The sequence below is a fragment of the Phaseolus vulgaris genome, chromosome 6 (genome assembly GCF_051622355.1).
Source record: "Phaseolus vulgaris cultivar YP4 chromosome 6, ASM5162235v1, whole genome shotgun sequence".
NCBI classification, from domain to species: Eukaryota; Viridiplantae; Streptophyta; class Magnoliopsida; order Fabales; family Fabaceae; genus Phaseolus; species Phaseolus vulgaris.
The window spans coordinates 27,788,245-27,806,264 of NC_143503.1; the positions used below are offsets into that span (position 1 = coordinate 27,788,245).

Below are 18,020 nucleotides of genomic sequence, written 5' to 3' on the forward strand. Positions count from 1 at the left end.
TTATCGGAACTTGGAAATATATAGACTTTATTATTTGGTTCAATTTCTTATGTTTTATTTAGAGAAAAGAAGTTGGATCTAATATTTTTATAAAAAATCTTAAATTCTAAGTATTTTATATTTATTGAAAAAATATCTTAAACATTTTTCAATTTACAACTGTGATTATAAAATAAGTACAAGTTTGGTAATAGGAGTGTATATATCTTTTTGTTGGATTTGGATAAAATTAGTGTGTGACCTAAGAAAATCTTAAACTGGATTGAACAGAGAGCCTTAGTTTAATTCAGAATATTTAATAGTTTAATATAATTTTATTTTTTAATGATTAAAATAGATAAATTTTTTAAAATTATTTAAATAAATAAATTGTATAATTTTAATAAAATTTTAATTATATTAAATCGTGTTAATTTAGTACGATTTTAATTTAAATATATTAAAATTATGTCATATTTTTATAATAAAATTATGTCACATTAATATGATTTATTTATTTTAATAATTTTTAAAAAATTATATATTTTAATAATTAAGATAAAAAATTATACTATATTAATAAAATTTCTTCTAATTCAACCAATACAAAATTTCTTCTAATTCAACCAATACCTGAAGATAGTGAAATAGTTCACATATTTGGAATTTTATTTTCGTTAAAATTGTAATTTCATTGTTAAAAAAATTAAAATACTTTTCAGATAAATATTTTTAAAAATGAATAATTTAATATTTAAAAATACAATCAATCACTCAACTGGTAAAAGAATATGTCAAATTGAGTGTGATCCAAGACACTGTCTAATTTAAAAATGACCAAAATACCCCTTTCATAATATCATAATAAATTTTAAATTATATAGTTTAAAATTATATTTGGAGTTACTATATCTAAACATAGTTGTTAACGAAATAATCTGTCAATAAATTATTTGTTAGGTTTGTAATTCAATCAGATTTAAGAACTATAATATTATATTTAAGAATATTTTTATTTAGTAATAATAATTTAATTTTTTTATATTGCTTTAAACTCAAGACTGGGTTGACCTTTTTGTCCTTGTCGGTTTCTCATCTTTTTCTTTTCTTTTTGTCCGCGCAAAAGAAAGAAGAGAAAAAGGGTGAAAATTGCGTGGATTTCCGTTGGAAAGTTCAAGCTTTGTGTTAGTTGGTTTACTTTGTTTGGATCGGTTCACATTCTTAATTTCTAATATTCTCTTCATCTCATTTCACTCTCTTTTCTTCTCTCTCTCATAAATTATCTTGCTATAATATAATTTTCATAAGGTATTTTTCACTTCATTTTCTTCATCTCATTTATTTTTTCAGTTCCTCCAATAACTGCTTACTAATAACTCCTCTTTTATTGTCTTCTTTAATTCACTATCTTATACTTGGAAAATTCGATTTGGTTTCATCTGCTTTAAATTACCTGTTCATGGTGATATTGGTACGAATAAGATTTACGTTTCAGTTTATTTCTTTCTTTTTAGGTTCACCTGAGACTTTTATAGTACATGTCGATTCATTAATTTAACTTTAGCATCTCAATCAAAATGAATTAATAGTTGTTCCAACTTCTTCCTTCCGTTTTCATGGTTTGATCTTGTTTTAAGCAACGTGTTTATGCTCTCCAGTTTGTCTTTTTTATTCAATTTCAGATTATTGGATGATGATGTTAATAGATAAACAATATTCTGATTTTGATTTTCCTTCCTGAATGTATTCAGTTTGGACGTTTTGCCTTCAATTATTTATATCATCTCGGGAAGAAGGTCAAAGTTTGATCTGTTGAACTTTCAAGCAAAATCGGTTTCTAATTTTGAAGCCGCTTGAGAAGTGTGGATGGTGGCTGCCGCCGGAATCTCGTCTTCTGAGTGCCGCAAGCTCTCCCCGAGTGTTACCATGGCCTTGGCTTCGGCTTTTCTTGAATGGTTGCTGATCTTTTTCCTGTTTATTGATGCTGCTTTTTCTTATTTGATTACAAAGCTTGCTGGTTACTGCAAATTGCAAACACCGTGTTTGTTCTGCTCAAGGCTTGATCACGTGTTAGGCAAGGAGAGAGATGGATATTATTGGGACTTGATTTGCAGTGGTCATAAGACGGAGATTTCTTCTTTGGTTCTTTGTCGTGCACATGATAAGCTTGTGAATGTTCAAGGAATGTGTGAAAGCTGCCTTTTTTCTTTTGCTACTGTCAACAAATCTAATGCTGAAACCTACAGGTTATTGGTGGGTAAATTAGGAGAGGGATCCGTGTCCAGATTTGATCAGGATCCATTACTTGGTGGAAATGAGAGTGCGAGATTCTGTTCTTGTTGTAATGAGCAATGGGCTTTAAAAAGTTGTGATCGAAGGTTGGTGATTACCAAATCAATTGGGTCTGGCGGTGCTGAGTTTGATGTATCAAATGTTGTTGGAAACAATTTTCACATGAAAAGAAGAGCAAAGTCATTTGTATCCACCAGAGGTGTTCGCCTTAGAAGTAAACAGGCAGATCCTTTACCTCATGTCGGTTACACTGAGCTAAAGGTTACTTCTGATACCGAGTCTGAACAGGAACTTTCCTTATCTGATGATGGTGGTACAAGCGTACCTGTTAGGGGTACATGTGACACCAAGAAAGATATAGAATTTTCATGTGAACATATGGAGCCTCCCATCCTTGATTTAAATGAGGATTTGGATTCAGAGAAACTCGGGATTTTCTCTTCTGGACTTCAACCATCATTATCTGAGGCAGGAATGCAATTAGAAAATACAGATGCTCATGGCAGTAAATCTACAGAAGCAACACTGGACAGTAGGAATGGTTTGGCCGAATTCGATTCTCAGCAGCAGGTTGAGAGAAATGCTGTCTGTCCTTCCACAATTGAGCCTATTTCCTGTAATGAAGTCCCTGCATTATCAAATAAAATAGGAGTTCCTGTTGAACATTCAAAGAAAAACTGTAAGTTATTTTTTGCAGTTGCTTTTATGTATACCATGTGACACTTATATAAATGCGTTAAAAAGGTTGTACCTTTTTCATAGCTGAAAAATATAGGCATATTTGATTTGAGAAAACATTTTCTATTTTAACAAATCATTACAGAAATGTCTTCTTATTTTTACTTTGCTTCTTGTTGTCAAAGATTTGTATGGAAAATAGTGAAAACAAGATTTTGTTGTTGTCACTTTTTCCGATACAAATATTTAGAAGCAGGAAATAAAGTCAAACCAAGATGATATTTTAGTAACTATTTATGAAAACAGGAAACATTTTATGAAACCTAATAGGCTCCTAATTTTTTACTATTTTAAGTGCATAAGTTCCATGAGTATTTGTACTGACGAAAAACCTTTTGTCCATTTTATTATAGATGATTTGACAACTGATGAAGTGGGGTTAAAGTCTAAGCAAAGAATAACCACGGACTATGAGGAAACAATTGAGTCAGTTGATAAGCCAAAAACATCGGAAGCAGGTTTAGAATCAACCCCCTTTTCTAATGATATTGGTCATCAAAACCCCAATTTACTTGATCTTGGTGATGCCTATAAGCTAGCTGTCAGTAACAGAGGAAGACCTGGCATGCTTGTAGAACATTGGCTTGGAAAGGATTGTACAAGAATCAGTGAAGATTTGAAGATTTTGCTGTCACAATTTTCAGCAACTCGAGGGACCGATCTATATGTTAATGACATCATTAGTCCAAGATTGTCTATGAACAGTGATGAAGTGAAGAGTTCTGATGTTTCTAACGCTGCTGGAATGCAGATACTTCAAAGGATGATTTCACTTGAGCGAAATGAATCTGGTCTATCTCTGGATGGAAGCATTGTCAGTGAAATTGAAGGTGAAAGTGCAGTTGACAGGCTAAAGAGACAAGTTGATCATGATAGGAAACTTATGAATGCTCTATATAAAGAGCTGGAAGAAGAAAGAAATGCTTCTGCAGTTGCTGCAAATCAAGCATTAGCTATGATAACAAGGCTGCAGGAAGAAAAGGCAACGTTACACATGGAAGCCTTGCAGTACTTAAGAATGATGGATGAGCAGTCAGAGTATGAAACCGAAGCTTTGCAGAAAGCTAATGACCTTCTGGTTGAGAAGGAGAAAGAGATCGTAGAGTTGGAAGCAAAGCTTGAGGTGGAGATAAACTCTGAAATGAAGGTGAAAGATATTGGATTGGATCATTGCATTGAAAAGGATGAAATTATCCTTGGAAAGTCAGTTACTGAAAATACTGATATATCTGACAAAGCTGAAGTTCTACCCATATCTCTGGAGAAACAGAATATTCAATCTGTAAAAAATTCACCATTGGAGTTTCAAGATGAAAGGTTATATATTTCCCAACGTTTGGAGAACTTGGAGAAGCAAGTTTACTTATTCCTGAATATTCATCAATCTAGGGACAATTGGATAAATTCTGAAAATGATGAAAATGAATGCCTGGAAAACTTAGAGAAGTTGGATAATAATATTCTAATGCAAGAATCTGTTTCTTCACTTCAATTAAATTCAGATGACAAGGGTGATCATTCCTCATCCAAGGAACCAATAGTTTGCAAGAAAAATAGTGAACTTGGGTTCAATGGACATAGCTCTCCTGTGCTCTTTGGGAATAATGATTTATCTTCTACACGAAGTTTGGCTTCCGATTTTATTGGAAGGTTGCAAGTTCTTGAGTCGGATTTGAGTTTCCTTAAGCATAGTATCAACTTGTCGAGCACTGGAGAAGAAGGACTTAAATTATTGCGGGAAGTAGCTGATCACCTACAACAATTACGTCAGATTGGAATAAGAGAATTAGATGAACCTGTTGCTTGAGGCTGTATATAAGGTCAGTAATTATTGCTGAAACATTAGGCAATAAATCAAAGAATCTTTCTGTCTTATTTTTTAAAATTATATTGATCCAATTTACTTTATCTGTTCTTTTTTTGTTTTAACTTCGGACTAATTTAGAAAAGAAATTTGTCCACGATAATTATGTGCCTATGTGATTTAGTATATTAAGTACGGAGGAAAATGTTTGACCGGGTGATATATGTTTAGTGAATGAAGCTTCAGATGGGCAAATTTCGTTGACTTAAATACGTACGTATCAAATAAAAAAGATTATTTTCTAATTGGGTGTCAATTAGGGGATTTTTTGATATTGCCGTATTTACAAAATTACTAAATATTTATGTAAATTAAGAAATAGTAGATGGCTGACAATAAAATGGTGGGGAGGTGGGATTGATGTCAAAGATGACATGACGTTGGATAATACAGCAAATAAAGTCAAGTTGGTGGTTGGATCTGGAAATGTCGCTGCTGTTCTGTTCAAGAATGAAAAAGATCGAGATGAAAGTATGATTCAATGCTGAAAGTGTTAAGTATTAATTAACAAGCAGCTTAGATTTAGAGAAAGTGAAGTCTTGTTCAAGGAATAGTTTGTCACTTTAGTTGGTAGGTTTTTGTAATTGTTTATGGATTAATCATGCAGTCACGTATATGGTTAGAGTATAAGTATAATTTAACGACTGCAAAATTAAAGGATAATATGGAGAAAAAAATTAATTTATAGATTCTAATCAATTTAGAAAGAAAAAAAAAAGCCATAAAAGGTGTTTCTTCTAGCAGTGTGTGAGACAACAAATGAATGGGAAGATCATTAATCATATATCAGAGGTCATATTAATGTTGATGTCTGCAAAACTTCATTAGTATGATTCGTGGTTCCTTACCTCACAACAAATAATTGCAAAATACAATATTGACATCTGAAGGAAGATTACGCAATCCTATGCTGTTTAGAAATTTGCATCAGATTTTACTATTTTAGTATACTGTAAACAAAATTTTCACTTTTGGATACTACTTGTTTTGCAGACCAATGATTGGATCGGCAACCAGGAGGAAGTGAAATTGTACAATAGTGAACCAGGTTACCAAGGCTGGTTGCAACTGTACAGTAACATAGCTTGCTTTCATCCAGGATATAAGAAAATAGGATTTGAAATAATGTTGAGTTTCTTTTTCCCTTTTCTCCCCCCTGCCTTTTATTCGGGGTTTCATTGAACGTTTTTGCTGCATTGAGTTCACAAGGTTTTCGTCTGCCATTTATACTGTCTTTTTACAACAAAAAATTTTCCTTTGTCATATTTTCATTGTAAATGAGTGACTGCTTGTTTGTTTAATTGGTGTAATCTTCTCGTATTGGATTGTGTAGTTTGAATATACAGTGAATTAACATCTGTGAAAATTTTATATATGGGCTCTATTTGCCCTAGTGTTTGTACAAATATTGGCCCAAATATTAGGCTTTGTTCATGAATTTCTGTTTGATCCAGTCTTGGCAATTTGTTTTCTTCACCCCTATGGTTTCTTCCTGCACCTTCATAAAGATGTTGGAAAAATTTAAAATACTCCTACTTAATATTTCTGGAATGTGAAATTTGGAAACATGTTTTAAATTTCAGAATTTGAAATATATTTCTAGATCAAAAATACATTCTAGATTGCTTAATTCATGTTACATAATTTAAAATACATTTTTGATTTAGAAATATATTTTAAATTTTTGAATTATATAATTCAGAATTTAGATTACATAATTTAGAAATGTACTCTAACTTACAATCTGAAATTTATTTATGAATTATGAATAACATAAATATATTATTGTATTATAAATCGTACGTAATATGTTTTTGGATTATACAATTTAAAATGGTTTTTAAATTGTGATTATATTGCAGAGTTTGAAATAGATTTTCAAATTATGTAATTCACAATATTTTCAATTTATGAACAATTTGATATGGAGGTACTAAAAGTAATTGCCTCCGAAACTAGAAAGAATTGAATCCAAAACTTTGCAGTGTTGGTTGGACAAAATAGAAAGTTTGGTAGAAGACCAAAAACATAAAAGGATATACCATAGTATAAGTACATGACTAGAGAAATAATAAGAATACAGGAAGTATACTTATTGTATTTGATTTTCATTTATATCATTATGCTTAACGATAATTCTTATAATGGATTCCAACTTTATTTATATCTATCTATATACTATAATTTGTTCATATTAAATTATAATTACGACAAATATGATGTCTTTTATCTAGAATGAAGAGCAATTCTGGAATTTTAAGAATTCATTGATTCAAAATTATTGGATGGAGAAAGCAATTGCCCGATTTCGACCACCGTATTAAACAAAACTTATCAAAGCTTTTTTTAGTGGGCACAAATTTAACGTAACCCACAGAAATATTGCAACGAATGAAATATTTTTTTTATCGTTTATTGAATTTATTTTAAATATTTTTAAGAAGGATGTGGTATAATTAATTTGTTTTAATAATTATTTGAAAATTATTAAATATTAATTATATATTATATTTAATAAACAATATTGTTGCATGAGACAATAAAAAAAAGTGTATTAGTAAAGATATCGAACTATATGAAAAACCTGTATCCTTAATTTAAAACTTTTAGATATTAAATTGTAATTTTATCTCTTTATATAATATTTAAAATTTATGTTTTTTTATTTGTCCTTTTTCTTGCAAGTAACACTTTCTTTCATGTACTTCTATCATATCTGTGATTAATAAATAGGTCATGACTCAGATATAATTTTGAATGCTCACGACATCTTTTTACGAGAGTTTTTAATATACAGAAATCAATTTAAAGACAAATAAGAGATCAAACCCCTAAATATTCGACCATTTTTTTAAAAGGAATTGAAACATAGGTCTTTACTTTATCTATTGTTTGAGTTGGCTAAAATTTGATATTGTATATGCTTTTAAGAAAAATAAATAAAAATTTCAGTTTGTTTAAGATATCGGCTAAAATTAAATAGAAATTATTTTCGTGCATAAGAAAAATCTAGTTTTTGAGTATTTTCTAATGTTTTTTTTTCTCTCTCTTCGAAAATGTTTTTAACATTTCTTAGTGTGTTTGGAAATTTAGGCCACATCAAGTTGGTTTATATCTATATTTTGGTTTGACTAATGAGGTTGGTCTAACATTCCATTTTTTGACACTTTTTAAACCGCGTGAATAAGAAACACGAGTATTTGTTAATCACAACCCATCAATTTAGTTGACTCGCAAATTCAAGCATAAAATATGATGTAGTTAAATGCAATGTGATAATTTTGTTTTATTTACATATAAAAATAATCACTAAAATATTAATTTCATAAATATATTTATTCTACTTTTAAGTTTAACTCAACTTTATAAAAATTTAGTTTATATGAGATTTTTGACATACTCCTTCACGTCATCAATTCGTGCGTGAAACTATATATGTTATGAATGGTCCAGTAGTCTGATAAGTCTAACAATCTTGTTAAAATTAGTTCTAAATAACTTTGATATTATATTAAGAAGTAGAGTTTAAACCTAACTCAATCTTATAAAACTGATTTATAAAATAAAATTTAAACTCACTTATATACTATAAAAAAATCTTTATCTCTCATTTTGAAATCTCTAACAACAACACTTTTAAAACATATTCTATTGCTGCATAAAACAATTTCAATTTCTCATAACCATTTTCCCTATACACCATAGTTACCATTAAACCTAACTTCATTTCATTTTATATTGTGAGCTGGTGAAATATGGCTCCGTCAGATATATAGTCACGATCTTAATTAGATTCGTGTAAATCAAACTACAGGGCTAAGAAAATGCTTGGTAATGTACATCAAAGAATGGAAAAAAGCACAGCATTGCTAGAAAAATAATAAAAAGAACCGAAAGTGGAAAAATGTAGCAATCAATGTAAACTTAACTATAAACTATTTGAACGTGGACTTAATTAAAATAACATTAAAGTATGTGAATGCTTAGCACATATGATAAGAAAATTGTGGTGTTTGATTTAGACTATCTGCACCGCTCTTGACAATTTCAATCTGCTGATTTTGGTCAACACATTATATTAGGGTTACACATCAAACCTCGTCTTGTATATCTATCTATCTATATATACAACCATGTTCAATATCTTCCTTCAAACTTCCTCTTCCTTTTAGCATTTGATATCTTATCAATTTTTTTACTAGTCTTTTGCTTTGCTCCACAAGATCTCTACATCACATAATCAGAAGTGATTCAACATAATTTCCCCATCACGAAATGGGTCGACATTGGTACATGAAGATGAGTTTGCTCCTCACAACAATGATTCTGGTGTTGAGTTTGCAGAAAACAAGTGGAGCAAGAACACTAGAGGGAGAGCAATGGCTGCACAAGAATGTAGTACTGCTCCATTCATTGCAAAGAGGCCCCGTAAATTCCTCTCAGAGAAACCCATGTTCCACCGTACCTGGTCGCAATAAAGGGCGTTGCACTTTAGGTGAAATTCATGCTCATGCACCACCACTCTTTCCCAAGTCTGAAGCAGCACGATGATGATATGATACCCCAAAAATATCTGCCACTGCACCTCAAAAATTCAAACTCTGTCAAAAGTACTCTAATTAATATATATACGTGTTTGTATATGAATGTATGATCTCTGTCAGATCTTATACTTCTCCATGACAGATACAACTTACTGTTACTGCTTCATGTTTTTTTATATATTCATACATTCTTTTAATCTTGTGCATTGATTCTTTTCTTTCATTTTTTAAATTGTATCATGTTATATATGTACTTCCTCGATCTCATATCAGTCAATGATATGCACGATGAGATTTTTGTTTACAGAAAAGCAAAATTTTCAGCTGATGTGTCCAATGTTTTTCTGGTGGATCTCTCTAGTTTTTTTGTCTTTCTTTTTCAAATAGGTTTTTGTTTTGTTTTCCGTGTTTACCGTGACATGTTTCCTCTGCATATGTATGTATGCATGCATGGCGTGTTTATTATGAGCATTGATGTGGCACGTGTTGGAGTAGGTTTAGTTTTGACAATTGATCACTTATGAACGCGTTGGTTGACTTTCTCACCATTGAAGTCAACTTTGCAATAGTTGTAGAAGATTAACTGTGCATGCATGGGACCATTTGCACGTAATTTTATATCAGCATTTTGTCCTACTCCTAACACCAATATTAAAAATACTCAACTTTATAGTAGCATATTTATTCAGAGTGTAAACAAAATTCTACGTTCATAATTAAATTTAACCTTAACCTCTTATTAAGATTATATCATCAAAAGCCATTTTGCATCTGAATGAAGAAACATTCTATGAATTCTTAGTAAGTCTTTAAAGAACTCCCAGATATACATTGCAATGGTGGATAACAAACAACTTTCAAAACATGACTTGCCCCTCTAGTTAAGATCTAGGATAAAGGTATTTTTGAACCGAAATATACTTTTTTTTAAGGATTGGATGGAAATGTATGTATATGAAAGGATAATGCTTTTAATATTAGGAGTAAAATAATAATGGTAAAAAAGTTAATAAAATTTTGCTTCTAGTAAAATCAATATTTTTTTATTGATAATTTTATTGATGTTTTTTTAGTGACACTCACGTAACAACAATCATTTGTCATCACATAAAAAAATATTATTTAAAAAAAATACAAAAATACAGGGAACTAGATCAAAACTCATATCTTAACAAAAACGATACATAAGTAGACTATACTTATTTATAAAGAAAACAAGATGGAACTTGGAAGCCTATTATACTAATGAAAAGATTCTCTATGGATAAATTCTAAATTAGCCAACTTATCAACACACGCATTCCCTTCACGAAAAATATAATAAAAGATAAAATAATAAATGAATTTAAATATAATAACTTTCATAACACAAGATAAAATGATAAATTTGTACATAAATTTTTGTTATCCTTACACATTTATATATATAATCAATACAAGAAAATCATTAAATAAAAGCTAATTTTAGAAACTAAAATAATTAATTACTATTTGACTAAATTAGAGATATTTTTATAAATTAAAAAATTTATTGATTTCTAAAGTAGTTTCTATTATTAATAAAAAATTATATAATAGTTTCTAAATTTGTATCTAATCCTTAGCTACCAAAGTTTTAGTTATTAATATTTTATAAATTTTTATTAATAATAGAAATCACTTGATATATGAATAATTTTTTAGTTTTTAAAGTAGTATCTAATTTAGTTAATAGGGTGACTAATTATTTTTTTCTCTAAATTTGATTATTATTTAATGTTTTTTTAGTGAATATATATATATTTCACTTAATTAAAAAGAAAACAATGGTATTATTTTAATTAATATTATTTCATTAATAAATAAGAAAATATCACAATATCAGAAGGAGAATATTTTATTTTTTTATAAATCTTAAAATAAATTATCTGGATGAGAGAACATAAAAAATTATTACATTAAATGAAATAAATCAAGAGAATGATTTTCCATGATTGATCATTACTTTTAACTATAAATATTTTTATAGTTATTATGGACAATATCTGATGGAAAAATCAGAAACAAAACCCTCCCTGTCAATTATCAATTATCAAACATACCCGAAAACCGTAAACTTTTGTCCCTTTGTGACAACACTGGGTTAAAGAATCAAGAACACCGGATATGGACGTATCTTTCACCACAAACTAAATTTTGATTCCAAAAGTGACCAACCGTTAATTAAACTCAGTTTTCGTTAATCTAACTATGTGATTTAATTTAATAACTACTTTTCTTCTTAATAAAAACATTTTCTTTCATTGGATTGATTAACTATTACTCTACTTTTAAAGTAGGGTGAAATTATATATTGATGGATGCCACATAATAAATTCAATATTTAATAAACTTTTAGTGAGACAAGTTTAAAATAATCTTAGTATAAGAGACCTTTAAATTTAACTAAATTTTATAAAATATTTATTCTTTTATATATTATATTTATGAAATAATTTTAGTTTTTAATCACCGTCTCAAATAAAGATAAAGTCTCAAGAACCCTCAAACACTGATGTACTGTCTAGATCGAAAGATTGCATCGAAAGATCAGACCGAAAGGTTAATTAGCAAAATTAAATAAATTAAATTAAATTAGTTATTGTAGCAAAGTCCATAAAACAAACCCAAAGATACATGTATGTGTTTAGGTGCAAAAAGAAAAGATTCAAGCAGTCTTAAGCTCAATAAGAGAGTCTTATAAATAGATGTTCAACCTAAAAGGTAAATAAAATTAATTTATCTTAAATTAACTAGTATCATTTCCGATTTTGTCATCGGAACACCTTTCAGATACACACTCATCCGTGAGAGAACACCGAGACCAAGAATCGAAAGATCCAGTTGACTGAATCTTTAGTTTCTAATCCAAAACTAACAATTTGAAATGTTAAGAACCTTCATTTTTTATTATTACTCAAAAAATTTACTATAAATTTTTTTTTATATGCTGAAACTTTGCAAAATTGTCTATCAGATTTTTTACTACATCGAGACAATCAATGAGACAATCAATGAAAAAAGAAGAAAAAAATTTAGTATTAGATTTTGACACTAAGAGAAGTGAAAGTTTTTTACAACTCATATCAAGTCCAAACCGAAAGCTCGTACCAATAGCTCGAAGTGGTAGAAACCTGAGAATTGAATTAATGTGTGTGGGGGCAAGGAAATTGAAATGGTGATGAAGAGAAGGTGCCAAAAGAATGGTGGGGCACATGCCCCAAACAAGTCACATGGTGAAGTTCAGAAGGGAGCCAAAAAACTATAGTACCGCATATAATTGCAAACTCATTTAAGGCAAGGCAAAGAACTGTTCCTTCAGAGACACCTGTTCTTCTTCTGTGTCTCTTTGCTCTCTCTTCTCTTCCAACTTGCAAGTAACTAATAACCAAATGCCAATGCCAACAATCTGCTGTTGACATTTGCATTTCCAATTTCCCAACAACACCAAATGCGTCAAACCCTCCACACTCACCCCTTAGCTGTCACCTTATTACTATTCTTATATTATACTCTACTCCACCTCTTCTTATTACTGCTGCATTCTTTTTCAAACCTAACTCTCATTTTTTTTCTGCTGTTCAAATGGTCCAGAACTAATTATTATGCATTAGACCCAATAAAGAAACTGTTCACACATCACAGATTGGTCATACATAATTAGGTGGTAGAGAGCATCAACAGGAGCAGGAGCAGAAGGAGGTACACCTGATTAAAGACCATTGCATTAGCATTGGAAGAAGTGGACTGAATTTCTTGGTACCAAGGACAACAAGACCACTCTTTCCTTCTAAATTTGTACCAAAATTTCCTTCTAAATTTGTACCAAAATATCTAACTTGTCCACCTTGTGTTCCTGTTCCTCGTTTCTGCTTCTAATTTTCTCTCTCTCGCCTCAAATCAATGCTCTTCAAAAATGGCCTTCTTTCTCTATCTCTTTCTCCTACATCACCCCTTCCATTCATTTACCATACATACTACACATATATTCTATATATATATATATATATCATTAACTATTTTTGTGTGAATCTTTTCATTTAAGTAATATGCTTCTTTGTTATTCGAAGTGTAAATGTTGTTAATCAAAAAGCCTAATCTTCTGTAATATCCATTATATTCTTGAACCATGTCTGATACCCATAAACAAGAAGTGTGACAGTCATGTAAGTATTTGAAAAGAAAGAAAAATAGTGTTAAGAAGGAAAAAGAAGCGCGTGGGTGATATGGTTGAAGGAAGAAATTAAAGGGTGAGGGAGGACCTACAAGGCATGGGGGTGTGGAAAAGCAAAGCAAAGCAAGGATTGGAATTTAAGCACGCATACCAATTGTGAGACCCTAACCACCCATCATGTTTGAGGAAGTGAGACACAAACACAATGGTTTTTTTATTTGACTCTATTAAACTGTATTTGATATATATGCATTAGATGTTATGATGGGAAACTTAGAAAGAGGAGAAGAGGGTGAGAAAGGCAGAAAGGGTAAGTGAGGTTATTGGTGTGTCTTAGAGGAAGGAGACAGAGGCATTGGGTGTTGCATGTGAGGCACACACATATTTGAAAGTACGTAAGAAAAAAAAGATAACAATAAGTTTGAGTTGTTTTTGTTGATGAAATGATGATGATGATGAGGGTTGAGTGATGATCTTCTGAGATTACAGTTGGAAATGGAGTGGACAACACTAAGGACATGCATGTGAAGGATTGGGTCCATGCTTCCTTTTAATGAATTCAATGATAAGTAAGAAAATGTTAAGTGTCTTTTCTGGCTACAAAACCAAGACTCACCCATTATTCTCTCTACTCTTCTCAATCACACCTTGCTGCTGCTACCTGTGGAACCTCCTCCTACTTTTTCACAAATCTCTCAAATAAGAATAAATTCACAACATCAACCACACTATAATGGGCTATTATATACTAAAACCCTCTACACTAAAAACATACCCTTTACACTTTAATAAATTAATATTTTATTCATTTTTATTTTATTTTTTAATTTAAAATAACCAAAATATATATAATATATATATATATACACACACACACAAATAAGAGTAAACGTAACTTTTTAAGAAATAGTATTTTTTTATCAAGATTTTATTGAAGGTTTTCAACACTATTCACATTATTATATAAATTAGATAGTACTTATTAAATGTGTTTTAAACAAAAATTTATTTTTAACTCATGTTTATAGAGAGAGAAACAAATGTACAGATGAATTAGTAAACATAGAATTGATCTTAGGATTGATTTATGCTATGTAATAGTGAGGTTTCTTTAGAATGTAAGTTTTTCTAATTAGTTGACATGTTTAGTGTAATTCCTATGTTGTGATGTATTTTCTTCCTTTTACTTTTATTATTTTCTCTTAAAAAGTAAATGATGGATTATCTTTTGACAAACAATCTTGTTGTGATATCAAAATTTCACAATAATTTATAAAAATAACCTTTTATAAAAGAAATTGATCTTAGTTAAAGTGTGCAAAAACTCTTTGAAATAGATTTTCACAGATTTTGACGAAACCAAGTTTTGATAGAGTTGAATTCTTTAAATAATGGTTATTGAACTTATTGATTATTGATGAAACACTTAGTGTTGGTTGAGTTTAATTTTTTAAATAATAATTATTGAACTTATTAATGAAACACTTAGTGGATGTTCATTTGCATATGATTCTCTCAAACTTAACTTAATAATAGTTAGAAAAGTTTGAAGAAGTATTTAGTGAGGAGGTAGAAGTGATTGAATGAGTAATTCTTAAAGAGTAAAACTATATATTATAAATTTTTATAGGTTAGTATCACATATGAGTCATCATTAGTTATGGATCATTAGGAAATCATCATTGAATAGAAACTAATGGAAATCATCATTGAATAGAAACTAATGGAAATCATCATCAAATAAAAATTAATTTTAAAAACAAAAAATAATTAATCACTATATTAACTAAATTATATACTATTTTAGAAACTAATAAAATTATTGGTATTTAAAATAATTTCTATTATTAATAAAATTTATAAACTAGTTTTTAAATTAGTATTTAATTAATTACTAAAAGTTTTAGCTACAAATTGTATTTGTTGAAATAATTATGATCTATGAGCAATGCATTGATCTGAGTAATACTCAACTTGATAAGGTTTTAGTTTGAATTGTTTATTTGGAGAGGCAAACTTTTACAAAATTATTGTTGCAAACTCTTTTTTAGAGGAAATAACTATTCTCTATATTTGAAGCAATTTTAGTGGTAGATACTTTTTTCAAGTGTTTTAATGACTTTGCATAACTAAAAGATGTTGATTAAATTCGAATAATCTTACAATAATTGATATACTCATATAAGATAAGATAGACAGATCCTCTCATATTCATTTGGTGTTGTTTTTTAAAGAAAAAAAAACTTTTTATTTTTATTTTTCATCGTTTTCCAAATTAAGAAATTCAAAGAAGAAAACAGATCGTTCTTTTTCAAGATTTTAGAATAATTCATTGAATAATTATATTATAAAATGAAATTTTCATTTTTAAAGATAAATACTTTTTTATTTTAAGAAGGTCGTTTAGTAAATGATAAAATTGTCACTAAAAAAATTATGAAATAAAAATAATAATGTAAAAGATAAAAAATAATTAATTACTACATTTATTATAATTAAATATTAATTTAAAAACTAGTTAATAGATTTTATTAATAATAAAAATTATTTTAAATATTAATAATTTTTTAATTTTTAAAATAATATCTAATTTAATTAATAGTAATTAGTTTTTATTTAATATTTTTTATAGTGTGTAATTTATTTAAAACACTAAATTATCTCTTCTAACGAAATCTTTTTCAACACAGGATTAAAAATTAAATTTTAATCAACAAATTTAAAGAACACAAATAAGTAATTAGAGATAAAAATACATCAAATAAAGTCTTAATCTGTTGTACAATTTTACCGTATAAACTTGATATGACTTTTATATTAGTTTGCTTTTACTTTGTGATATTTTATTTTAAGGTCAAATTAAGATAGATTTAAACTTTTTTTATAAAAGATTTTAAGAAAAGAAACAAAAAATCACTTTTTATAGATTAAAATTAGTTTTTGTAAAAAAATCATTTAATTTTTCTAAATTTTTACTTTTAATTTGTGCAAAAACTAATTCTAATTCATAAAAAAAATCATTATATTATATTATATATATTATAAAAAAAAAACTCGTCAAATGCTTTAATTACCTTAACCCGACTCTATCATAAATTTCATGTATATTGTATTAATAGTTATTTTCTATTTTAAAATAATTGAATCTATATCGATAAAGGGATTTTCTTTTTAACAGTTTTTTTTATCAATTTTACCTTTATATTAATATTTATTTTATTGTTTTATCTTGAACATTTCAGTCATTTCATTATTAATATTTTAAGTATTTAATAAATAATTAATTATTTTTATAATTAATTGGAATTTTATTTTTATAATTAATATTCTATCATTTTGTAAAAAATTGTTATCAATTTTAAATTTTGAATGACGTTTTGTACGACATGGAGTAGTTTTTTTTTCATATTTTAATATCTCTTAAAAATCGTAGTTATTATTTTTTCTTATCATTTGGTTTCTTATTATTTCTTTGCAAAAAAATATATTCTTCTTCACGGATCACCTATTCTTCCCATCGCAAATGTGGCATTGAAGCTTCTCCAACTTCGCCAATAGAATTTTGAGTCTATGATCTTTCTCGCGCGAGGAAGGAAAGAGGTTCGCAAACAGACCTTTAAAGGGTGCTCACACTCTCTTATTGACAAATTCATTTTTTATTCCTCTTTGACAAATTTATCATTCTTTCATTTTTCTTTTGTTTATTTGTTCCATTAGATTGAGAATTATTAATAAATATAAAAATATTATTTTTTTCTTTATTGTTGTAGTAATATTCTGACTTTGGAAATGTTAATGATAAAAATAAAAAATGCAGACAATTTCAATTCTTTTCTTATTTTATCTTTATATAAAGAGGATTCTCCTTTTTAACTATGATTCTTTTCTTATTTTATCTTTTATATAAATATTTGATTTTATTTCATGATCATGGGCATTGTGTCATTTTCTAATTTTTCTAAAACATTTGGTATATGGAGGGACTCTTTTGAATTGAAAGAGAGGTGGATGAGATTTTTTTTTTGAATATTTCATTCATTTTCTATTTTCTAAATAACTAATTATTCTTATAATTAATTGAAAATGTTTTTTTTAAAACTAATGTATTGTCATTTTGTAAAAAGTAGTTATCAAATTTAAATTTTAAATATGGAGTATTTTGAAAAATATGGAAAGAAATAATTTATTAGACTTGGGACGTTTCATTATACTTGGGACGTTTCATTAGACTTGGGACGTTTCATTAGTCGTGGGACGTTTCATTAGACGTGGAACGTTTCATTAGACGTGAAACGTTTTATTAGATATGAAACGTTTCATTAGACGTGGGACGTTTCATTAGACGTGGGACGTTTCATTAGACGTGTGATGTTTTGATTAGACGTGTGATGTTTCATTAGACGTGTGACGT

General features: G+C 28.5%; 1 protein-coding gene across 4 annotated transcripts; it reads left to right on the forward strand.

Annotated features, from left to right (window-relative positions):
• The first annotated feature begins 1,062 nt into the window (after positions 1-1,062).
• LOC137831811 (myosin-binding protein 1) lies at positions 1,063-6,311 on the forward strand. 4 transcript variants are annotated; one of them, XM_068639632.2, is made up of 4 exons: positions 1,063-1,287; positions 1,731-2,950; positions 3,363-4,829; positions 5,867-6,311. In XM_068639632.2, the coding sequence occupies exons 2-3, from the start codon at positions 1,846-1,848 to the stop codon at positions 4,814-4,816; spliced, it is 2,559 nt and encodes an 852-aa protein (XP_068495733.1). In that variant the 5' UTR covers positions 1,063-1,287; positions 1,731-1,845; the 3' UTR covers positions 4,817-4,829; positions 5,867-6,311. The 4 variants fall into 4 exon arrangements, with proteins under 4 accessions (XP_068495733.1, XP_068495734.1, XP_068495735.1 ...); XM_068639633.2 differs by lacking the exon at positions 1,063-1,287 and adding an exon at positions 1,297-1,450; XM_068639634.2 differs by lacking the exon at positions 1,063-1,287 and adding an exon at positions 1,453-1,598.
• The last annotated feature ends 11,709 nt before the right edge of the window (positions 6,312-18,020 follow it).